This window comes from Tenrec ecaudatus, chromosome 16 (genome assembly GCF_050624435.1).
Source record: "Tenrec ecaudatus isolate mTenEca1 chromosome 16, mTenEca1.hap1, whole genome shotgun sequence".
Taxonomy (NCBI): Eukaryota; Metazoa; Chordata; class Mammalia; order Afrosoricida; family Tenrecidae; genus Tenrec; species Tenrec ecaudatus.
Genome location: NC_134545.1, coordinates 112,091,009 through 112,115,051, shown reverse-complemented (window position 1 = coordinate 112,115,051; position 24,043 = coordinate 112,091,009). Strand labels below are relative to the sequence as shown.

At 56.3% G+C, this 24,043-nt stretch overlaps 1 protein-coding gene across 3 annotated transcripts; it reads right to left on the bottom strand.

Annotated features, from left to right (window-relative positions):
- Positions 1-317: 317 nt before the first annotated feature.
- On the bottom strand, positions 318-23,444 carry LRRC27 (leucine rich repeat containing 27). Of its 3 annotated transcripts, XM_075533832.1 has the most exons (12): positions 23,312-23,444; positions 22,038-22,334; positions 21,610-21,740; positions 18,524-18,582; positions 10,455-10,598; positions 9,436-9,757; positions 8,529-8,672; positions 6,720-6,825; positions 6,291-6,363; positions 3,551-3,669; positions 2,536-2,641; positions 318-698 (listed from the first exon to the last, which is right to left on the bottom strand). In XM_075533832.1, the coding sequence occupies exons 2-12, from the start codon at positions 22,269-22,271 to the stop codon at positions 571-573; spliced, it is 1,566 nt and encodes a 521-aa protein (XP_075389947.1). In that variant the 5' UTR covers positions 22,272-22,334; positions 23,312-23,444; the 3' UTR covers positions 318-570. The 3 variants fall into 3 exon arrangements, with proteins under 3 accessions (XP_075389947.1, XP_075389948.1, XP_075389949.1); XM_075533833.1 differs by lacking the exon at positions 6,291-6,363; XM_075533834.1 differs by lacking the exons at positions 318-698; positions 2,536-2,641; positions 3,551-3,669; positions 6,291-6,363; positions 6,720-6,825 and adding an exon at positions 7,967-8,243.
- Between the last annotated feature and the right edge of the window lie 599 nt (positions 23,445-24,043).

Below are 24,043 nucleotides of genomic sequence, written 5' to 3'. Positions count from 1 at the left end.
CAGCAGGACTGTCCTGGACCCCATGGAGCTGACTGTGGGTCACCCTGGCTGAATCCAGAGAAAGGCTTGGGAGGGACCCTGTCTGACAGTGGAGAAGGGCTGGGCGTGGCCCCAGAGATGCACACTCAAAGTCCCTAGCTCCTCCAGGCTGCCCAATGCTGGCCAGGGCTTGGCCTCGTCTGGGGTCACTTTTCTAGCAGTGAGACCTCCCCACCCACTCCCAGCAGTGACCATGTTGGCTTTTCTAGCTGTAAGACCCCTGCCCCCAGCTGTTATACGGGATTGGTGGACAGGACAGAAAGACCAGTAACGAGCCATTCACAGTATCGCCTCTCCTTTAATGAAGCTCAAATTCCTCACGTCCTAGAGGAACGCACCCAGCAGTCTTTAAACACAACAGGCTGAGTCCACAGCATCGGGATAATATCAAACCCCAATACCCCCCCACTCCACACGGCCGGCCTCCCAGGACGATGAGGAGGAGGCCCACTCCTGCTGGGAGCCAGCCGCTAGTCAAAGGCCACTGCAGTGTTGACGTCTGGGAATGTTCCAGATGCTTAGTATTTTGTGTTAAAAAATATATTTTGTGGTTGTGTTGTGGACGATGTAAGGGGCGGGTTCCCAGTGAGCGTGGGGAAGGCATGGTCCTGGCTCAGGCGCCGCCTCAGTTCCATCACCTCCTCCTGGAGCTGTGTGGCCTTGGGACAGGGAAAGCTGGGTTAGGAGATGGGCTCACCAGTGGGCATCTTCCCAGCAGACAACTCTGCTGGGGGTAGGGTGGGTGGCAGTGCTAGCTCAGGCCCATCAGGACCCCTGGGGTCCACAGACACATGGGGACCCGGGAACTGCATGCACGGTGCCAGGGCAAATGCCCACCTGCTGGCATGCCTGGGCCTGGAAAGCCTACCATCCCACCAGACCCTCAGCTGCCGCCTTGCCCAGGACACAGCCAGGAAGCAAGTGTAGGCACTCTAAGCTGAAGCCCCCCACCAGCCAAGGCCCAGACCAGCAACTGGCCATAGCCAGGCACTGGGGTCTCAGATAGGAGGGCATGGCCCTTGCCCCAGGGTGGAGCCCTGTTCTCACTCTCCTGTTCTAGCCTACACCCCTCACCCCCGGGGCTCACATGGATCCCTGGCAGCCCTTGGTGTACACATAAGGTTCCAGCAGGAGAGAGACCACTTCCCAAGCCAGAGACTGCCACCTCACTTCTTCCCCATGCAAACGGTGGTCCTTGTGGGGCCAGCAGCCTCCATGTCTTGTTATTTCACTGCTGTGAAGCCCTCCCAGGGCATAAGCCCCTCTCATCCCACCTGGCTGAGCCCCAGGACTACCGTGTGTGTCCCCTGGGAGACCACAGAGAGACCCATCACTGCCCACGTCCTGGAGTGCCAGCTCCTTAACCTAGAATTCTCCACACCCCTTTGTGGGTCTGCTTTGATGAGCGGATGCATTCCACACAGATGTCTGGAAACCCCTCACAGTGCCTCGTGAGGCCTGGTGAGAACGCCAGTCTCACTCTGAGGCCTTCATGGAAAGGCCTCATCCACATGTGCTGGGTGGAGATGGTATGTCAACTGGACACTTGGCAAGAGCAGGGATCCAGCCTGTCAAGCAGATGCAATCCCAGCCTGATGTGCCTTGTTGGGGGCGTGGTCTTCTCCTTAGGTGCTCTGGGAACCTCCCCCTTTCTCTGCATTTCCCTTCCTGCTGGTTGGTTATTGGGAGCTGCTGCAGCCCAGCCATGTTTCCCGTGGACTGTGGATCCACACGACTCTGCACCCGCCGGCCTGTGACCTCCCTGTATCCCGCATCACTGGCATCACTGCGTGTTGCTGCGTGTGTCTGAAGAAGGACTTATGGACTAGTGTCAGAATTAAGGACTTGCGTTGTGCTGGCTAGGGACGTTTTCTTGCTATGCAATTACTTCTTGATGTACAGTTTTTCCTGCACCTATACCAGTCACTAGATTTGCTTCTCTAGACAACCTGGCCTAGCATACCATGCTCCCATTCAGCCTCTAGGCCAGGCAGCACCCCTGCTTCCCTGGGGGCTTTGGCCCGGCTCCTGCCTTCCCACCCCTTGAGCTGCCACCCAGGAGTGCAGCCTCACCAGTGCTGCCTGGCCCTGGGGTACCTTCTCCCAAAGTCCCCTCAGACCACTACCCTGCTTCAGGATGCTGAGTCCAGGCTGGCCACTTCTGAGCCCTCCAGTCAGAGGACTCTTCCTTCTGAAAAGGCCTCCTGTGTCCTCTTGTTCTCTGCATTTACCCCTCACCCCCAACTCCAGAACAGCTCCCCCAGAGGGCATGAGGGGCCAGGTTAGGGAAGGCTGGCTGTGCAAGCCCCTCTAAGCCCCAGGTGGGCGGTGGTGAGAGCCCATGACCAGGGCAGTGGTGTGCACTGAGCACAGGGTGCAGGGGGTGTGGGGTGTGGACTCACATGAGTAGAGTCCCCCCCCCTCCCCCGCCCAGGGCAGTGGCCTCAGGCCCCATTTGCCAGAACACAGGCCACACAGGCTAGAGGCGCCACTCACCACATCCAGGTCCTGAGAGGCCGCCCGCCCACAGTGCTTTCTCCTCTCTTGGAGCTGCCAGATGTGTTGCCGAACCTCCTGCTCCAAATGTTCCTCCCAGGGGGCCCTGCGGGCCAGGCAGAGGGACAGGGTTACCGGGGATCCAGTCAGGCAAATTCCCATTGAGCAGCAGAGCAGAGCAGCCTGGGGTGACGCTAGGCCACCCTGGGTCTTCTGGGATGCTGGGGGGCACTGAACTCCACCCGTCCAGGGGCAGGCCCTGGGCCTTCCAGGACCTGAGACAGTGGAAACAGGGCCCATGTGTGTCGACAGCATGCTAGGAGGTGAGGTGGCTCGGCTCTCACCCACACGTCCACCTCACAGCAGACTTGGGTGGCATGCTGGACTGGCCCACCTCCTTCACCTTGGGGTGCCCCCCCCCGGACAGGGTGGCTGTGGGGTCACGCCCAGGCTCTGGCTCTCTGGGACCCAGGGAGGCAACTCAGCAGCCTGCTGGCCACAGCTCACAGCCCAGTCCTCCCTGCTGTAGTGACCAGGCTCCCAGACCCCCAGAAAGTCCCCTCTGCCAGGGTCTGTAGTCCTGTGCTGAAGAAGCCCCCAGCCTCACTTGGTGGCCACCCAGCCCTCGTTCTTGGCTCTTCTCTCCACTAGTGCTACCTGCCCTACAGCCTTTCAGATGCCAGACCCACAGGTGAGCCCGCACCGGGTACTGGTGTGGGTGGGACAGCCCTGTCTTGCAAACAGTGGTGCCTCGGGGCAGCATGGGCAGACACCTGTGCCCAACTCAGCACCCAGAGTGCTGGGCCAGAGGACACAGGGTCCACCTGGTGGGCTGAGGCTCTGTAGCCAGTGACTGTCACCCTGTCCCTGCCTGGACACCCACTCCATGGAGGACCAGGTCAATCCCCACCCCACACCATACTACTTGGAGGTCCAAGTCACCCGGTCACCCTCACCCATGCCGGGCACTGTCCTGGCCACCCTGGAGGAGCCCTAGGGCCATCCGGGGACCAACCTGGGTGCTCTGCTTGCTGGTGGTGGCTTCTCTTGGCTGGGCTTTGCTTTCCTGGTGGGGTTTGTGGGGGGCTTCTCGCTGTCCGTCAGCTCGGTGGCAAAGGGGGCCCTTGACGCAACCTGGGAAGACGTGATGAGATGTCCACGCTGGAGGGCACATGCCGCCCAAGCGCCTGAGAGGACAACACCACAGGCCTGGCTGACTCCAGGGCTGCACCCCTCGGGACAATGGGTGGACAGTCCCCCTGGATCCTGTGGGCACCACAAAGACCAAGTCAAAGATCCTCAAGGAGCCCCCCTCCTTTCACAGAGGGGTCTAGTTATCACTGGACCCTCAGGAACAAAGTGGTGGGGAGTGGGGTGTGGGGTTGAGAGACCCACAGCAGGAAAGCCTGCAGGACCGATGTCCGGACCCCTGACTGAGACCCATGAGAAGGTGAACCTTCAGGGAACTTAGGGGCCCAGTGTGGGGTTGTTTTGGATAAAGACCACTGTCGCCGAGTATGTGAAAGCTGCCTTGCCCTGCCAACTGCCCACAGCGCCACTGCTCACAACAGGCCACGGCGCCACCACCAACTGCCCACTGCACCCCCAACTGCCCATAGTACCCCTGCCAATTGCTCTGTGTCCTGGCCAACTGCCCACAGCTGTGCAGGCCTGTCCCCAGGGTTTGCAGAAGAGCAGATGACAAGTGTGACCACATCAACAGCCACTCTGGGTCCAAGTGTTTCTTCAGGGACGTCTCTGAGTCCTTGGTGAGGGAGTCTGGCTGAGGCGGTGGGCGAGTGGCCGGGGCTGGGGAGGCCGCTGCAGCTGCTGACCTCTGAGCTTGGTTTGGGAGAGCATGGCCAGCGCTCTCACAGCAGCGCAGTGGACGCAGCTGGGTGGCCCGGAGGCCCTGCGTAGGGTCTTCCAGGATCAGGCGGCCAGGTCTTTTCTCGCCAGTGGAGACTCGCCTGGCTGGCAGCTGAGCCCGCACTGTGACCCAGGCCAGCTGCTGCCGGGTCAGCCCTGACTCCCGGTGACCCATGCACAGGGACAGAGGGTCCTCGTGTCACCCCTGCCTTCACAGGTGGTGGTTGTGCATGAGGGGTCTCTCTCCAGGAGAGAACTTACCTCTGAACTACCAGGGCCACCTGACACCCAGAAGGTGCTCACGGAAGTAGAGGTGGGGTGGGACATTCACCAGGGCTCCTCTGCTGTCCATTGGGGGCTCTGGATGCTACCCGTGGGAAGATGGAGAAGGCCCTGGGCCAGCAGAGGAGCCCTGGTGTTGGAGTGGTTACCTGTTGGGCTGCTGCCTACAAGGCTGGCAGTTCAAGACCACCAGCCTCCCTCAGGGGAAAGATGAGGCTTTCTACTCCCGTGAAGACTCACAATCTGGGAAACCCTGCCCTGTACCAGAGCCCGAGTCAGCATCGACTCTGTGGCAGGAAGGTCGGAGTTAGAGAGCTGGAGGTTGAAGCAGCTGGGAGTTGCTGTGCATGGGTCCCCGCTGTGGGACCATGCTCTGCAGAACTTCAAGGCCATGGTCATGTTGGACGAGACGCCCCTGGGCAACAGGAAACTGCCAGCAGCCGAGCACTCGGCCCGCTGGGCCCTGGGACTCTCAACCAAGACTGAGCATTGGGAAAGGGCCCTCTCTGGGAGCCAGAGGACCAGAAAGGGCTGACCCTGCTGAGTCCCAGTTGGGGTGTTGAGGCCTCAGGCAGGTAGGTGTTCCCTGATACAGGGTCCACAAGGCACCCCCCAAGGGGGCACACACGGGACACATTCCAGGACGCAAGCTGCTCTCCATGGGCTTCAGTGGAGCCATGCCGCCCTCTTGTGTCCTCCTGTGGAACTGCAAGGCAGCTCCAAGGAGCCCTGGAGCAGACTATGGACAGTTCACGCCCCTTTCCGCCTGGTGGTGCGGTGGGTAAAGTGCTCAGCTGTTAACAGCCACAGTGGTGGTTCCAACTCTCAAGTTGCTCTGTGGGGGGAAGAGTGTCTGTGCCGGCGAAGACAGCAGGCTGGAAGCCCCAGGGAGCCATCCTCTGCTGCCCTGCCTCAGTGCTGCCTGCGTCCGCACACCAGACCCTTTTCTTGGGCTCCACACTCAGTGCTGAGCACCTGAGATGGCCCTTCCTCTCTGTAAGACAGGCTCCCAGAATGTGCAGAGGGGTACCTCTTTCAAGTTTCAATTGGGATTTCCCCAAACGCTGACAGCGAGCGGCCTGCCCAGCAGAATGGACTCTCATTTGTCACCGGCTGGTGACCCCTCAGGAACTGGGCCCCCAGGAGCTGACCTCCAGGAGGTAACTACCCACCCCCAAGAGAGGATCCCCCCAGCAGTCAAGCCCCCAGGGCTAAGCCCCCAGGGGACAACTCTCCTAGGAGCTGACCTCCCCCAAGAGGTGGCCCCCTCAGGAGCTAGCCTCCCAAGAGCTGACACCTCAGGACTGAGTCCCGCCGCAGCTGGCCCCAGGAGGGGCCCCACTTCTGTTTCTCCTTCCACAAACATTTCCTTACACCGTTTTCCCACGTGCCTGTGAACTCTGACTTTACAGTCGGCTCTGTAGCCCCGGGACCGGACTCTGTCTCCCAGACATTTCCCTCCGTCTCCGACTGGAGCATTGTGGGGCTTTGGGCATACGAAGCATCTCCGGTTCGTGAGGTAAGAGTTTCAGAGCTTCTGGGCTTCTTGTTTCCTTCTGGAGCTGACATGCGTCTGCGCATTCTGGAACTTTCTTCAAACCCACCTGTCCTTCCAAGTCTGCACCCCGGGGGGACCGTCTCATCCCATACCACTGACAGGTTCCAACCAGGTGAGGGCTGAGGGAAATGGGCTTCGTGTGAGAATGCTGACCTGCCCCTTTGGTCCTGGGGGCCTTGGGCGGTGGCAGAGGGGGTTCCGCGTGAGTGTCCTGCGCACTGGGAGTTGGATTAAGGGCATGCGTGTCAGACAGAGAGCCGTGCTGTGGGCAGGAGCTGAGATGCAGCAGCTGTCAGTCTGGGTGCCCGCCGGGCTTGGGGGACTGCCACAGCCCACATAACCCCTCCCACTCCTAAGCCGCCCTTTCCCTGCCCCTCCCTTGGGGCCTGCATCTGCATTATCTTTCAAAACACATAGTGACCACAGACATCAGCATGCCTGTGCCCAGGCTGGCATGGCCTGAGCCCCCTCCTACCAGGCTCCTGGGCGGCGGGGGCAGCGGCAGGAGTCGGCTGAGCCCCTGCTTGTTCTTCTTCAGGCGCCACGTCTGCTCCCTCCACTCCCGTAGGATCTGCTTTTCTCTGGGGGGACACAGCGGCCTTGGTTGCTGTGGGTCAGGCTACAGGGAGGAGGGAGCTCGTCCCTGGTCCCAGATGCAGCCCCTGCAAGTGGTAGCGCTGGGGAGACCACACAGGCCTGGGGGGAAGGGGCATCTTTTCTCCTCTTTCTGTGGCCTGTGGCAGCCAGGCCCTCCTCCAAGCCAGGGACCCTTCCAGGGAAGAGCAGGGCGTGGGCTGTATGCCTCAGCTCCTGGGGCCCCTTACCCCTGCTCCCGTCACTGCACCTTCCACAGTCTATGGGCTCTAGGACACCGAGCCGGCCTTGCCAACGAGGCCCTAAGGGGCCAGGTGGGCTTTTCAGTCTCCAACTGTGGGGGGGTAGCCAGCACCGCCCCCCACAAACCCTGGACACAGTGCTCAGAGGCAGACCCAGTCTCCCCCCCAGCAAGGCCAGCAGCCTCACGAAGTGCCTGCCTGAGTGATGTCGAGGCTGACTCAGTGACCCCAAGTCCAGCAAGGCCCCGCCGCCTGCTCCTGTGGCAGCAGCTGTGGTGTCAGGGGCTGTCGTGTGGGTCCTGCCTCAGGGACCTCGTGCACAAGAGCACCACCCAGCCCGGTGCTGTCCTCACAACTGTCCTTGTGCCTGGGCCACGGCGGCAGCCCCACGGTCAGTCCATCTTGTTGAGGGCCTTCCCCTTTGCTGCTGCCCTCTGCTTCGCCAAGCACAACGGCCTTCCCCAAGGACTGGTCTCTCCATCCGGACCTCTGGGGCGCACCCTGGCCGTCCTTCTCCCAGGGCAGCTGTCGGTTCCTCTGGTGTCCACGGCTCCGTGACTTCCTTACCAGCACCGCCATTCAACAGCATCTTCCTTTCCTGCCCACCTGGCCGCTGCCGGCCTCTGCCCACCACCCTCAAGCCAGGGGTGAGGCCTGAACTCATTCTTGTCAGCTGGTGACCAGGGAGGCCCACGGCCACCTTTTCTCCCTCAGCTCTCCCTGGGCATCTGCTTGTGTAGGTCCCACGCCCCCTTCCATGCTAGGTGCATACACCAGAGGCTGCCTGAGCCCCGGGCCCCAGGCCGAGTGGGCATCTCCAGCCGCCTCCAGCTGACCAGACAGCGGCAGCCAAGGGGCCCTTCCCGAGAGACAAGCGGCAGCACGGTGGGAGTCTGAGAGGGTTTATTAAGGCGGCCAGCCCACGGCGGAGGGGCTGGGACTGGGAGGGGAGGATGGGAGAGGCAGGGCTTCAAGGGAAGGGCTTGGCTAGCTCTAGGTGACCTTCCCAGGGGGGCCATGAAGTCCCAGTATGCCCATTGCAATCTCTGACGGCACCAGGGACTCCCCACTGGCCGAAGCCCACCAGGAGCTGTGGGGCACCCAGACGCGGTGGCCATGGTTGGAGTTGCCCAGCCTCTGGGGACCCAGGGGGGCTGGTTGTGCTGGAAGGGGGATAAGATGCAAAGAGGAGGTGTAAGGATGGGTCCGAGGCATAGGTGTCAACCAATGTGTGGGGACAGTGTTAGCAGGGCCACATCAACACCAGACACCCTCACAGTGACAGCGGAGCAGCAGGGAATGGGACAGAAGGTCAGCCAGCCAGGCTGGGACCCAAAGGATGGTGGGTGGTGGTGGGGGCTTGGTCTTCAGAAGAAATAGTTCAGGACTCCCTACCCGGTGTCCACCCACCATCCTTGCCAATCTCCCACTCCCCTGCCCTCGCCCACCTTCTCCGCTGTTCCATCAGCATCTGCTTCTCCCTCAGCTCTCTGAGCGCGGCCACGCGGCCCTCCTCCACTCTCTTGGCTCGGAGGGCTGTTCCCGATGATGAGAGCTCCGGCAGGGTGCTCTTGAAGGGGGATGTGCGCCTTCTGAAGTGAGGGACAGGTCATGGGGCGGGGCCCCAATTTCAGGAAACCGAACACCCCACTGAGAGCACCCCCAAGATCCAGGATCCGGGGACACAGCCTGGGCAGGGGTTCTCGCTCTGAGCCCCTCCCCTTCCCAATTCCGACTTCAGGATTATGCCCTCTCTCTCCTCCTGGTCTCCACATGATATGGGGCTGCTCTCACCAGCTACCCCACATCCCAGGTCCCTGAGCTGTTCCGACTCTTAGCCGGGTTCCTGGCTTAGGTGCTAATCCTCAGAACCCTCTCTCCAGGGAATATTTTAAAACCTGTGGGCACATGTATTCTGCCTCTGCCCTGGGAGACCGCGGCCATTCCCCCAACCACAGATATACACAGACACACGCAGATCACACAGGACACATAGATACACAGATCACACAGACACACACACAGAGCACACACAGATCACAGACACAGGACACACAGATCACACACACACAGATCACACATACACACACAAACCACAGACACACACAGAACATAGACACATACAGACACAGAACACAGACACACAGATCACACACAGGACACACACAGACAGACGGACACACGGGTGCACTCTGACATTAGTTGCACTGGCCAATTTCCCAGGCAGGGCTGGCCTGTGTCTTCCTGTCACCCATCATAAAAGACAGCAAGGCCACACTGCCCGCTGAATGTTTTCTGAGATGACTAGCAAGACTTCTGGCAGCCTGAGGCTGCGGCCTGAGCGTCTGAGACTACCTGAGTGTGTGCCGGGTCCTGGGCTGCTCTTTCCGCCTGGTCCTGAGCACAGCCCTGAGGCTGGGTGGCAGCTGGATGGGCAGCAGCTGGTGGCCCAGTGCCTCGGCCCTCTCGTTCTCCACGATCTCCTGCCTCAGCTTCCAGAAGCGCCGGATCTCCGCCTCGCTAGGCCACTCCTCCAGAGAGGCACTGGCCTTGGGGGGTCCGGTTCTGCGCAGCTTTTCCGTGGGCGGGAAGAGCTCGGCCTTCTCTCTGCGCGGTGGCTCCTCCGGATCCGGGGAGTGAGCCAAGCAGGGAGGCTTGCACGCACCTGCCGCCATCTCTGGGAGGAGAAGACTTGAGGTGAGGCGTCCGCTGCCTGGCTCTGTCGTCCTGCAAGGGCAGTGGGTAGGACCTGCGTGGCAGGGTGGGGCAGGGGCCCCGGTGAAGGGAGTGGGGGCAGACGCCCTGCAGTCAGGCCCAAGCAAGACCACAAACTGCGGTGACAAGCGCTCGGCCTCCTGGAGGGCGACTCCTGCTGAGGGCACCCACAGGACAAGCATGTGGCATGACCCCGGCCCAGCCCTTCCCTACTTTCGTTTCTAGTCCACTGTGAGCCCCGCCCCGCTCAGCAATGCTGTTCAATCATGCCAGCACAGTGCCCGTGACCACCTGTGCGGGCTCTCAGGGCAGGGCCCACCTGCTGGCTTGGCGGTCACCCTCAGGTGCTGCCAGTCTCGGGGCTGAGGAAGGTTCACCCCTCCCCATTTCCTCGCAGCCTCAACCACATCCCCTTTGGGTCTGTGGTACCCAGGAGTCTCCCAAGACTGAGTGGCCGCCTCACTTAGTGAAGAAATCGGAGCCCTAAAGGAGCCGCAGGAGCCGGCCGGCAGCACCCCTGCTCTTCCCCCCTCCCAGCGGCGGCTCCCCCTCCTGGCCGCGGCAGAGAAATGTGGCCCTGGTGCCCTGCGAGTGGCACAGAGAGGCCGCTGCAGCCTTAAGGGCACAGCCTGCCCTCCCCACAGACTGGCCCCACAGACCTCTGGAGCTGACCCGTCTGGTCTCTGCTGCACAGACCCGCAGGAAGGTCAGAATAGCTAGCAGTCCCTTCTGCACAATGAGCTGAGGCGGGAATTCCAGAGGGCAGTGCCTCAGGTTCAGCGCCTTCAGTGTGCACACATTCCCTGCGGGGAGGAAACAATCCGTCAGCAAGCAGAGAGCAAGACTGGCAGCAGAGCAGTGACAGTCAGTGGCTGCTGGGAAATCCTGCTGGGAACCTGGGATGTGACAGAGACACGCTCCTACAGGGAGGGGGAGAGGTCCCCAAGTGGAGCCCAGACTCGAGATCCAGACGGCCCAGTTCAAGCACCCAGCAACAACAGACAGGCCTCAGGGAAAAGTCAAATCACAAAAGTGCTGTCAGTTATTTGCAAAATGTCACCTTTTTCTAAAATTGATTGTGGTGGTGATTGTACAACTCTTCTTAAAGTGACTGAACTATTTACTATTAAATTATTAAAATAGAGTTGTATTTTAATATGACTGAACTATCACTATTTTTAACTATGACTAAATGATATGTGAATTATATGCCAATAAAACTGTTAATAAATAAAACGTCACATTTCCAAGAACAAAATTACGAAACAAAAATGGAAAATGAAATTACGATGTAACAAACTGAGGGTCAGCCCTGGACCGGAACACAGGCAGTGCACCCATTTGCCAGGTAGCTCAGTCTTGCTCACCGCATTTTGATCCGGTAGGATAGCCAACAGTGTCCGCTCAAAGATGGCGCTGGTCACGGCTTCACACACATTCAAAATGGGGCTTGGCCGCCAGCTTTGAGTGGGGCAGGGCTGCCTGTTTCCTGTTGTTAAAGGCTATAGAGTGGGCGCTGGCTGATAGTCATGGATCATTGATAGTCATTGATTGTATGCACAACAGATCAAAGTGCTGCTTGGTCCTGCACCATCCCCACTTGTCATCCCTGAACCTACCGCTGCGGCCACTGTGTCCATCCATCCCATTGGGCTCCTCCTCCTCCTTTTCTCGGACCCTCTGTTTCCCTCCCCCCCAAATATGATGTCCACCTCTGGGCACTGGCCCCAGTGGGTATGGATGGCAGAGTCCTGAAGTCCTCGCTTCTAAGGGGCATTCAGGTGTCCGACTGCAAACACAAAATGCACTTATCAGTGCTGCTTCTCGCGGTCCCTGGGATGCTCGGTGTTCATGGCCATCCCCACCCAGAGGCATCAATTCTCCCATGGCCGTCCTTACTCATTTCCAGGGTCTGTGTGTGGATGAAGTGATGGGAAACAGCATGGCTTGGGTCGGGCATGCCTTAGCCCTGGAGGTGACGCCTTTCATCTCTAACATCCAAACAGAGGCCTTTGGCAGGAGATCTGCCCGCTAGGGGGCGGCATCTGCTTTCTTGGCTGCTGCTTCATTGTTTGCTGATAGTGGACCCAAGTAAAATACAAATCCCTGACAACTTAAATGTTTTTTCTTGGGTCGTAAGGTTGCCACGGGCAGATTCCCCGGGAGCACAAGTTCGTGTTCTGGGTTCTCATGCTTCACGTTGTTCATAATTTTGTTGGAAGTTTTGCGAATGGGGTGGGGGTTTCCGTATGAGATCAGTTTTTTCATCCTGTCTCCAACCTCCCGGTGGCTTGCCTGGCTTCCCACCCCCTACCCTCACTTGCCCTCTGTGGAATAGTATCTTCCCCTTCACCCAAGTGAACACCAGGCTACCCTCCAGCCGGTTGCTCCTCCCGCCCCGCCCTACAACACATGGGTCTGCACATACCAGCTCATGTTATGTCCTGGGTCTAAAGCGTCTACACACCAAGTAACACTATTGCTGGTGGCACTTGAGGAAGTGCCGCACGGGTTTCCACAGGAGCTCGGCTGGTTGACAGTCCCAGCTCTCTGATTTGCTTTCTGCTATCTTGAACTTTGCTCTCAATGGCGCAGTGAGGCGGCATCTGGAATCTCACGGCTAGTGACCTCAGGCATTTCTTCATGGCCAGTGGCGACCTGAGTGTCCTCTTTGGTAAACAACTCTTTGTCCATGTCCTCTGCCTACTTTGTAATTGGATTATTCGGCCTTTTCTTGCTGAGGTGTTTACGTTTTCTATAGATTAGAGATTTGCTCCTTGTGTCCAGGATGCCATTGCCAAAAACTGTCCCGTCTGTGGGTGCTCTTTGTGTCCTTTCAGTAAGATATCAGGCTGCACAGAAGCTCCTTATTTCAGGAGGCCCTGGTCACCGCTCTGCCGGCGCTGTGTGCACGTGCTACATGGGGCTGGACCGTGTGCTTGTGCCCTGCATGAGGGACCCACGGGTCCGTACTTTCCCACAGATGATCTTTGCAGCTTGAGAATTCATAGACACAGTCTGTCTCCAGTCCCGCGAGTTGCTTTTTGTGCATGGAGTGGGTATGGGCTCTGCTTCGTCCTGCAGAGATCCAGTTTTGCCAGCACCATTTGCTGAGGAGACCATCTCTTCCACTATTAATGTGCTTTGGTCCTTTGGTTAAAAAAAAAAATCGTTATCTGCAGGAGGATGGGTTTATTCCTGGGTTCTCTACTCTGTTCTGTTGGTCTATCATTGCACCAATGCCTGCTTGGCAGGTTTTGCGAATGGAAACTGGGGTCTCCGACTCTGTTGTTTGTCCTTAGCAGTGGTTATCCATCCAGTTTCTTATGATCCATGCAGTCAAATGCCTTTGCATAGTCAATGAAATACAGATAAGCATCTTTCTGCTGTTTTGTGCTTTTTGCTCAGACCCATCTGACATCAGCAATCACACCCCTCATTCCACATCGTCCTGTGGTTGAATCTGCCTTGGGGTTCTGAACAGCTCTTGGTCAATGTACTGCAGAAACCACTTTTTAATTATCTTCAGAAAATTTGGACTTGCGTGTGGTATTACTTTGGGATGACTTTTGCACCCTGTTGGTTCACCTTTCGTTGGGAGGCGCAGGATGGCTCTCTCCTGGCTGGTCGGCCAGGTAGCTACTGCCCACATTCCACAGACGAGTGAGTGCTTCCAGCCAGCACTGCACTGGTTTGTTCAAACATCTCAGTTCTTCCCGGAGCCTTCAGGGCAGTTTATAGACATCTCCCTTCAACACCATCGCTTCTAAATCATATGCTACCTTCTGACACGGTTGAACATCACAGTTACTTTGTGCATTGCCTCCCTTATCCCTCCACCCCTTAGCCAGTCCATGCTTTGCTCTTCGGGTCCTTCGGTGTTCCCGCTAGAGACGGGGGTTTCCCTCTGGCTCCCTCAGTGTGAGGAATGCCAGGTGCTCACCTGTGAAGCTTGGTCTCCTTCAGCCACGCTCTGAAACGTCCGCTCTTCCACTCCGCCATTCTGGCTTTAGCTACTCTATGACCAAGAAAAGTTTCCGTCTCTTCTAACATTTATCTCGGTCTTTTCTCTCTCTCTTGCCTTTCAATGCCTGATGTCATCCCATAATGCACCTGTTTCTCAGTCTTTGGTATTCACCGCACCAAATCTACTGCAAAGGTCTCTAAACTCAAGTGGGGTACATTCAAGGTCTTATTTCGACTCTCAAGAGCTGACGTGAATTTTCTTCAGTTTCCCCTTACACTTGCGTATGAGTTGCAAATGGTGTGCTTCCCACTTGAGCCTGGACTTGTTCTGACTGGTAATCTTGAACTTCTCCATGGCTTCTTCCTACAGATGAAGTTGATTCTGTTCTTGTATATACCACCTGGTGAGGGCAGTACCTTAAAGATCCTTAATCGAACCCTGAGGTCCCGGGTCCTCTCCAAAGCAGTGGGGACAGAGCTGAAAGGGCAATAGCACATCTGTGGCTTTCACAGAGAAATGGTCTGGACTGCAGGCTGGCTAGTGGTCAGGAGAGACCCAGGCAATATGCTTTCTGGAAGGAACAGTCCTGGGGCAAGACCAAATATCGAACAGGGTCCTCAGACTGGATGTCATCAAGGGAGTCACAGTTTGATGGCGTTCCTTTGTAGATCTATCTGTTGCCCAGGGCGTTGTTGACAGCAATTGAGCAATCAACTGGCAGTTTATGAACTTGCACTGCAGGGGAGGAGGAGGGGAAAGGAGGAGAGAGCCTCACCATGGCACTTTCCCTTCAGGTGACCGGGACACCCAAAGGGAGGTGTGGGGAGGGGAAGACTCCATGGATCAATAAACAAGTAACAAGTAACAGCAAGCCCCTGGAGGGAAAGGGCAGCACCAGAGCTGCTGGAAGATGCTCTCTGAAATGTCCAGTCCCAACACAACATAAAAGCATGTAAAAAGAAGGATTCGTGTAGCCCAGGCACCAGAGAAAAAGGCATACAGGGAGAACTGTGCGTGGAAAGGCATCCAGGGAGTGGGACAGGAGGAAAGTCAAGGGCAATAGAGGAAAGAGCTAGGAGGCAAAGGGCATTTATAGAGGTCTAGACAAAGACACGTACATATGCAAATATATATATGAGGATGGGGAACTAGATCTATGTGTCTATATTTATAGGTTTAGTATTAAGGTGGCGGAAGGACTTTGGGCCTCCACTCAAGCACTCCCTCAATGCATGAATACTTTCTTCTATTAAATTGGCATTCTATGATGCTCACCCTCCCGACACAACTGCTGAAGCCAAAGCGGGTGAACAAGCAAATGTGGTGAAGAAGGCTAATGGTGTCCGGCTATCAAAAGAGATAGTGTCTGGGGTCTTAAAGGCTTGAAGATAAACAAGCAGCCATCTAGCTCAGAAGCAACAAAGCCCACATGGTAGAACACACCAGCCTGTGTGATCACGTGGTTCCAAAGGGATCAGTTATCAGGCATCAAAGAACAAAAAATCGTATCATTGGGTGCACACCTCCATGATACGATCGCAGAAGACAAACAGGTGCATAAGCAAATGTGGTGAAGAAAACTGATGGTGCCCGGCTATCAAAAGAGATAGTGTCTGGGGTCTTAAAGGCTTGAAGATAAACAAGCGGCCATCTAGCTCACAAGAAACAAAGCCCACATGGAAGAAACACACCAGCCTGTGGAGTCACGAGGTGTCGAAGGGATCAGGTATCAGGCATCATCAGAAAAAAAAATCTTACCATAGTGAATGAGGGGGGAAGTGCAGAGTGGAGACCCAAAGCTCGTTTGTCGGCCACTGGAGATCCCCTCACAGAGGGGTCTAGGGGAGGAGATGAGTCAGTCAGGGTGCGAGGTAGCACCGATGAAGAACACAGCTTTCCTCCAGTTCCTAAATGCTTCTTCTCTCCCCACCCCCCCAGTATCATGATTCGAATTCTACCTTGCAAGTCTGGATAGAGCAGAGGATGTACACTGGTGCAGATAAGAGCTGGGGGCACAGGGAATCCAGGGTGGATAATACCTTCAGGACCAGGGGTGTGAGGGGTGATACTGGGAGGGTAGAGGGTGAGTGGGTTGGAAAGGGGGAACCGATTACAATGATCTACATGTCACTTCCTCCCTGGGGGACGGACAACAGAAAAGGGGGTTAAGGGAGACGCCAGACAGGGCAAGATATGACAAAATAATAATCTATAAATTATTGAGGGTGCATCAGGGAGGGTGGGGAGGGGAAAAAAGAGGACCTGATGCAAAGGGCTTAAGTGGAGAGCAAATGCTTTGAAAATGATGAGGGCAAAGAATGTACAGATGTGCTTTAGACAATTGATGTATGTATGGATTGTGATAAGAGTTGTATGAGTCCCTAATAAAACATTTAAAGAAAGAAAGGAAAGGCATCCAGGGAGAAGTCGGCGTGAGAGCGAGCAGATGTCAAGTTTCACAGGAAGAGCTTCGGAGCCGCCATTAGAGTCTGTTCACGGAACCAAGGGAGCCATGCTGAACCGAGGGAAGCCACGCTGAACCAAGGGAAGCCACACTGAACCAAGGGAGCCATGCTGAACCGAGGGAAGCCACGCTGAACCAAGGGAAGCCACGCTGAACCAAGGGAGCCATGCTGAACCAAGGGAAGCCACACTGAACCAAGGGAGCCATGCTGAACCGAGGGAAGCCACGCTGAACCAAAGGAAGCCACGCTGAACCAAGGGAGCCATGCTGAACCAAGGGAAGCCACGCTGAACCAAGGGAGCCATGCTGAACCAAGGGAAGCCACGCTGAACCAAGGGAGCCATGCGGAATCAAGGGAAGCCATGCTGAACCAAGGGAGCCATGCTGAACCAAGGGAAGCCACGCTGAACCAAGGGGAGCCACGCTGAACCAAGGGAGCCACGCTGAACCAAGGGAGCCACGCTGAACCAAGGGAAGCCACGCTGAACCAAGGGGAGCCACGCTGAACCAAGGGGAGCCACGCTGAACCAAGGGAGCCATGCTGAGCCAAGGGGAGCCATGCTGAACCGAAGGAGCCATGCTGAACCGAGGGAGCCATGCTGAACCGAGGGAGCCATGCTGAACCGAGGGAGCCATGCTGAACCGAGGGAGCCATGCTGAACCAAAGGAAGCCACGCTGAACCAAGGGGAGCCACGCTGAACCAAGGGGAGCCACACTGAACCAAGGGTGGCATGTCACATGGAATAAAGCAAATCAGTGAACTGTGCCACCGCCCCGAGGTGGCTCCGGCTCACGGTGGTTGTGAATGCTTTCAGAAGCAGACTGCCTCATCTTCCTCTGCAGAGGGACAGGTGGGTTCGAACTGCCAACCTTTCGATTAGCATCCTCAATGCTTAACCCAGTGCAGCACCAGGACTTCTTCAGCAAAGAGGAGGAGATGTAAAAAGCACACCTGGAAATTCTGGAGTTGAAAAGTATTAAATAATCAAAATAAAAAATTCACTGGAAGGGCTCAACAGATTTGAGCTGATAGAATCGTTTAACAAATTTGAAGATAGACTAGAAATAACATAAGCTGAACTATATAGAGAAAACTAGCAAACATGATACTGAAACAGTGTACACTGTGACCTAGCAGGATTCATCCCCATAATGCAACTTGTGGGTTCATGTGAGCCTACAAAGGTGAGGGCAGTGAAATATTTTCCTAAGCTGTCAATTTTGAGTCAAGGATTTTTTTCTTTTTTAAATAATCATTTTATTGGGGGCTCATACAACACTTCTCACATCCATCCATACATACGTCCATTGTGTCAAGCACATTTGTACATTTGTTGCCATCATCATTCTCAAAACATTTGCTTTTTACTTGAGCCCTTAGTCTCAGCTCCTGATTTTCCCCTCCCTCCCCGCTCCCCCCTCCCTCACGAACCCTTGATAATTTATAATTATTATTTTATCATGTCTTACACTGCCAGACGTCTCCCTTCACCCACTTCTCTGTTGTCCGCCCCCCAGAGAGGAGGTTATATGTAGATCCTTGTAATGTTCCCTTTCCACCCCACCTTTGCTCCACCCTCCTGGCATTGCCACTCTCGACAATGGTCCTGAAGGGATCATCTGTCCTGGATTCCCTGTGTTTCCAGTTCCTATCTGTACCAGTGTGCATCCTCTGGCCTAGCCAGATCTGTAAGATAGAATTGGGATCATGATAGTGGTGGGGAGGAAGCACTTAAGAACTAGAGGAAAGTTGTATGTTTCATGGTTGCTACACTGCACCCTGACTGGCTCATTTCCTCCCCACGACCCTTCTGTAAGGGGGTGTCCAGTTGCCTACAGATGGGCTTTGGGTCCCCACTCCGCACTCCCGTCATTCACAATGATTTGATTTGTTTCCCCTTGATAACTGATATCTGATCCCTTCAACACCTCGTGATCACACGGGCTGGTATGTTTCTTCCATGTGGGCTTTGTTGCTTCTGAGCTAGATGGACGCTTGTTTACCTGGGTCAAGGATTTATATTCTTCCTTTAACCTGCTGTCATCAAGTGGATTCTGGTTCACAGTAACTGCTTATTCTGCCAGACTTCTACATGTGTGATATGCTTTATAATAAGACACGAATGGCCGCTGGGAGCTGTGCTATCCTAGCTCCCTAGAGAACAGAATCAGAAGTGGTGTTTCAAGTTGCTTGGCCAGCATTTCTGCTTCAGGCCTGGTATTTCTATTGCAGGCTCCAGAAACTTCAAAAGGTATCATTTAAAAGCTGTTTTTATTTTATTGTTTCAATACTTACCCAGCTCCACAGGTAACATTTTTATAGGATTTCGCTCTAAAAGTAAAGTTTTCAAGTGCCTTTAAAACAAAATAAAACAAACTGTCATTTAGAAAGCTGAAGATTAAATGACCATCTTTAAAATATACCATGGAAAAATCAGTAAAATGTACCACAATGAGTCTCTTCATTTTTCTCTTTAAAGGGGCAGCTTTGGTGGGGAGTCCATCCACTCTAACACAGACAAACACACTTACACACTGTAGGTGAAGACAAACACAGGCTGTCCAGGACGGCCGCTCTGAGACAAGCCTTCTCAACCCTTTAGGGCATCCTTACATGTTTAGAAGCCCCTTTCCCAGCCTCCACAGCTCCATGCCAGGAGTGCCTCCGCAGACATGACAACCGCAGACGCTCCTCCCCCAACTCGGCACCCACCTCCTGGATGTCACACTGTCCCGGCTGAGGACACTGCTCTGGGCTCTGCTACCGTGAAGTGGGTACTGGTGTGCTTTGAGGAATTCCCGTTCTCAAAGGTCCTCTGTGGGGGCTCTTCTGAGGGCTAGGACGTAGGGAGACTCCCACTGTACCCTGCCCTGTTTGTCCCTTAACTGCCCATGTGCTGCGCACTCTGAGCAGTCTCAAAGTCAGGGGACATGTATTATGGTGGGGTTTCCTCCAAGGAAAGTGTGTGACTGCAGAGCCTGCTGACACCCAGGAACTGTTCTGCAGGTGCCATCGCCAGGCCCTGCCTCAAAGTGTCTGTTGGTACCTCTGTCCTTATGGCTTCTCCTAGTTTTCATCCTTCACGTAAAGATTAGCTCAAGCTGTACCTTTCCTGAGGAGCCTACTTCTCTGATATCCCGGGAAGCCCTCACTCACCCCTCCCAGCCCAGCCTCGGCCCTACAGGGGATGTGTGTGTGTGTGTGCGCGCGCGCATCTTCACATTCCGTTAAAAAAGGAAAGTTCTCCAAGACAGAGGCTATGTATTTAGCTTCTCTTAAAGAGAAAGCGAGAGAGCAGGTGGGTGGGAAGAAGGCACACTAACCAGCTATTAACACCCTAATATGTAGGGGACTTTTCACCTGACTTATACAGCAAGTTGTTCTTCAATACATTTTCAGTGATAGGCTTACAAATGTTCATCCCTTAAAAATAATCAGTAATTCTAAGTTTACCGCTGGTCATTTCAACGGGTAGGCCCGCGAGCAGGTAAATACTTGTGTGCTGTGTACATTTGCATAGCTGTGTCGCGAGAACTGGGCTGGCTTCTCTAAGGCGGTGTTTCTTCTCCTTGGTCTCCTTCCTCACCACCCCTCAGAGCCCCCTCGGCCCCTCGCTCACCACCACCCCTCAGACACTGAGAGGGCTAACATCAAGACTACCATTGTCTTAATTGTGCTTTTTGAAAAGATTAGGGCTTTTAATAAGCCCATAATTACTTAAAATTCTTAATTAATATGTTTCAGCTCTTCTGCAAACTGATCTAATGTAATGATATAACGGGTTATAAATCGCATGCAAAATTATATCTTAAAACCCCATTACACAGCTGGCTTTGACTGGCAAAGTCAGAATTCCCGAATTTGAGAACTGTGCTTATTTTAGGAAAACTCGTGGTACTGGTGGGATGATGCTGTCGTTTATTTTTACCCTCCGAGTGGCAGCTTCCTTCAGGACTGAGCGCCGAGGCTACAGCGACTCGTGGTCACAAGGGCTCCATGTGAAGACCTGGGCCTTCTCCCACAGGCCTTGATCTCAGGGTCAGAAGGCCTGAGAGGCCACTCAGGCTAAGCTGTGAGCAATAGGATGGTCCCAAGACAGGGCAGCTCAGCCCCCTCTGGTCAGTCAGGGCTCAACAAGTGCTGGAGCTCGAGACCCGTCCTCATGGTCACATCTGGGCACCCAGGGACAAAACGCAGGGCAGGCGACCTGCTCTGTTGCCTGAGGACACCAGACCTTGGTGCTTCAGAAGTAAGGGGCCGCCCCTGCACACCTCTCTTCCTGCTGCGGCCCACAGCCCTCTCCCCTCCCCCGGAGAGTGGCTAGCCGCCCTTGCCAACAGCCGCTCTCCTGACCTCACATCTTGTTCAAAGGAAGACCTGTCCTGGTGGGCCACCTCCACCTGCCCCCCCACCTTGTTCCAGTTATTCACACGGGTTTCACGGCTGACCCCACACCTGCCCAGCCCATTCCCCCACGGGGACCTGTAGGCTTTCCTTCTGCCCAGAAGGCATTCCTGTGACTACTCACTTCCTCCTCCCTCCATCCAAGTCCTTGGCCAAGGATACCTAGTAGCGGGATCTTCCTGACCCCTGACCTCCACCTGCCCCTGGTGGTGGCATCCATCACTGCAGACTCGCTGGGCATGTCACCTGCTCTGCTGGGCCAGTGCCAGCACCCGGCAGGACCTCAGCAGCACAAGTGTCCAACAGTTGTCACCTTAGTAGGGCCCCCATGGCACTAACAGGGCTGCCTCTGTCGGCACCAGGGGTGACTGAGCCCAGGAGATGGGGACGTGCCTCATGAAGTCCACTCCCAAGGCGTGAGAAGACGGGCAAGGTGGGGGAGTGGGACAGGACGGGGCCCTCGGGGGGAAGAAGCTGTTTACTACAGCTGCCCACCACGTCACTCCTGTGGGGTTGGGCTCCCACAGAAAGGCAGGCAGCCTTGGAGGCCAGCACCTGCTACACTGGGCACAACAATTCCCTCTAGCATGACTGCCTGGCCTTGGACAGAAATGATCAGGCCGTGGCTGCTGTCCAGGGTCTATGAAGGGTGGAAGGGACAGGAGAATGTTTTGAATGTTCTGGAACAGGGAGAGAGTGAGCTCATGGGGCGAATACTCAGGACATGAGACACACCTCACCCTCCAGAGTCATTTCTGGATGTCACCTGCCCCCTGAGCATGTCCCTGACACTGCAGCTGTACCCCTCCACCCCACCCTCCGAGCATGCCCCCAGGAAATACTGTCCCAGGTTTCTCTCCTGAAGTCAGATTCCAGCCTGAACAGACTCGGCTTTGTGCTGTACAGACAGCCACTCTGCATTTTCAGCTGGAGCCTGTGCCCTTAGGAATGCTGGGAATTGTGGCCAGAAAGCTTACTTGTGAGATCCGATCCCCGCAGGGAGCACTTGGATCCGGTTGAACCTGAGATCCAGCCACGTCAGCTCGGGCAGTAACTGGAAGAAGTCTTTAGGGATGGTGCAGAGAGAATTTTTCCGAAGATACAGTTGCTTACAGAGGAAAGAAAGGTCAGTTGGGGGGTGCCGGTGAACCCACTCAGACCCCCAACATGGCAAATGGACAGAGGCCAAAAGCAATCCCTCGGGCCACAGCAACTAGGCACGTGAGTGGGCTGAGGGCGGGAGGGATGTGGCTCGGCCACAGTCCGCAGGTTCCAGCCCTTTTCCTCCCAGACACCTGGCCCCGGACCTAACCCCACAGCTCCTGGAATTCCCAGCATCTCCGTCCCAGAGGGATGCCTATACAGGAAAGGCTGCCACGGGCGGGGTGCCCACTGGCCCACGTACCTTCAGCTGGGGCATTTGGAAGACCTCTCGGAAGTGGTGGAAGCCAGTCTGGCTCAAGTCTAACACAGGCAAGTGGGAGACATCGCCCAGCCCCTCACTGGCAGCCACGGGCGGCTCCTGGGCAGTGGGGGCAGGTGGGGCCCTTGCTTCACAGGGACCATCATCATCTTCCTCCTCGGTGGGGCTGGCAGTGTCAGCAGCTGTGGGAACTCGGTGAGCGCAGCTCCCCTCCATCTGTCCACCAGGAGGAAGGGGTGCTCCTGCCACTCAAGGTCATCCTCCCTGGTCTGCGGTCACCTGGGGACGGGCAGCAGGGTGACACATGCATTCACAGTGACACACGGGGGACGGGCAGCAGGGTGACACATGCATTCACAGTGACACACGGCAGGCACTTGCAGGCTCTGAGCCAATGGCTCATCAAGCTCTCTTTGTAGAGAACGGAGTCACACATCTGAACGTGAACTTTGAAAGTGCCAATCAAAGTCCTCCTCCCTTTGTGGCGAGAGTCCCACGCTTGCACTTCCACACCCGCACTCGGGGAAGGGGACTTGGATGGGGCGTACAGAGTCTCTGTGAGATGCGGGGGTGTGGGGGGGGCGCGGGTTCTGGCTCACGCTTGTTGCCCTCTGAGCTCCAGGGGCACGACCAGCAGCTGGAGAAACCTCCTGGTTCAATGAGAACTCTGGATCTGGGTGGTTCATCACATCTGCCCACCACCCATTCTGGGGCTTCTGCGGGCTGCCAGCTCCCTGGGTGGAGGCCTGCTTCCACTCCAAGGCCCGGGGCGCATCCTGCGCGGGGCTGCGTCCTTACTAGACGGCAGGCCGCCCGGCTCGTGGGGGCGCAGAAAGAACAGGGAGTGGGATTTCCCGCGGGCTCTGTGAATCCCCCACATGGAGCCCAGGTAGACATCATCAACCCCAGACCCAGGTCTGTGCCATTGGGAAGCCTGGTCTGGGCAGAGGCCGGCCCTGCGCCCTGCGGGCGAGTTGCCAGGATTCCTATCTTGTGAATCCTGGCGGTGGGAGGGTAGGGTTACAACGTGCTCTGGACCTCAGATTGACAGGCCCCCTGCCTCAGTTTCCCACCCGACCCGGCTGGGTTGGACCGGGCGCTGTGGGCCTGGAGCTCCAGGTCGCGAAGGGACGGCCCGAGGGTGCCGGCGGTCTCCTCCTGGCCACACCCCATCGCGCCCTGCGGTGCCGCCCCCGCCTCGGTCTCCGCCTCCATTCGCCAGCGCCCCAATCCCGGTCCTGGTCTCCCCGCCTCACCTGCGGCGCCGGGGCCCCCTAGCCAGCTCTTCAGCGAGGTCTGGCCCTCGAACGGCGGGACCCCACTACAGAAGGCCCGAACGCCAGCGGTCGCCAAGGGGACGCGCCCCGTACGGAGGCCCGCAGGCACCGGACCGCAGGCGGTGGTGCGCGTGCGCACGCGGCTCCCGGCGAGTCTGGCCCCGGCGAGCGCTGGCCACGGACCTGCGGCCACGGACCTGCGGCCACGGCGCCTGGCAGCCGATGACGCAGAGCGAGCAGCGAGGGCGGAGACCTGCCCATTCGGTCGGGCAAGAGGCGCCCTCGGAGGAGGCTGGATGGCCGAGGCCGGAGTGGAAGGAGCCCTAGCTCGAGGGGTCGCGTGTGGCTCCCGGGGTCCCCACCACCCACGCAGAAGGCGTGCCGGGAGCTCCGCTTCACAAAACACGAGGTGCCCACTTGGGGGCAGTTCCGGGGAACCGCATTCGGTGCCTGGAACATCATCAAGAGCTTGGATTCTGAACATCTTTTTTAAAAAATCATTTTATTGGGGCTCATACAACTCTTATCACAATCCACACACACATCCATTGTGTAAAGCACCCTTATAGATTCGTTGCCCTCATCATTCTCAAAACTCGCTTTCCGCTTGGGTTCCTGGAATCAACTCATTTTCCTTTTCCCCCTCCCCCTCCTCCCCGCTCCCCCCTCCCTCATGAGCCCTTGATAATTTATAAATTATTATTTTAACTT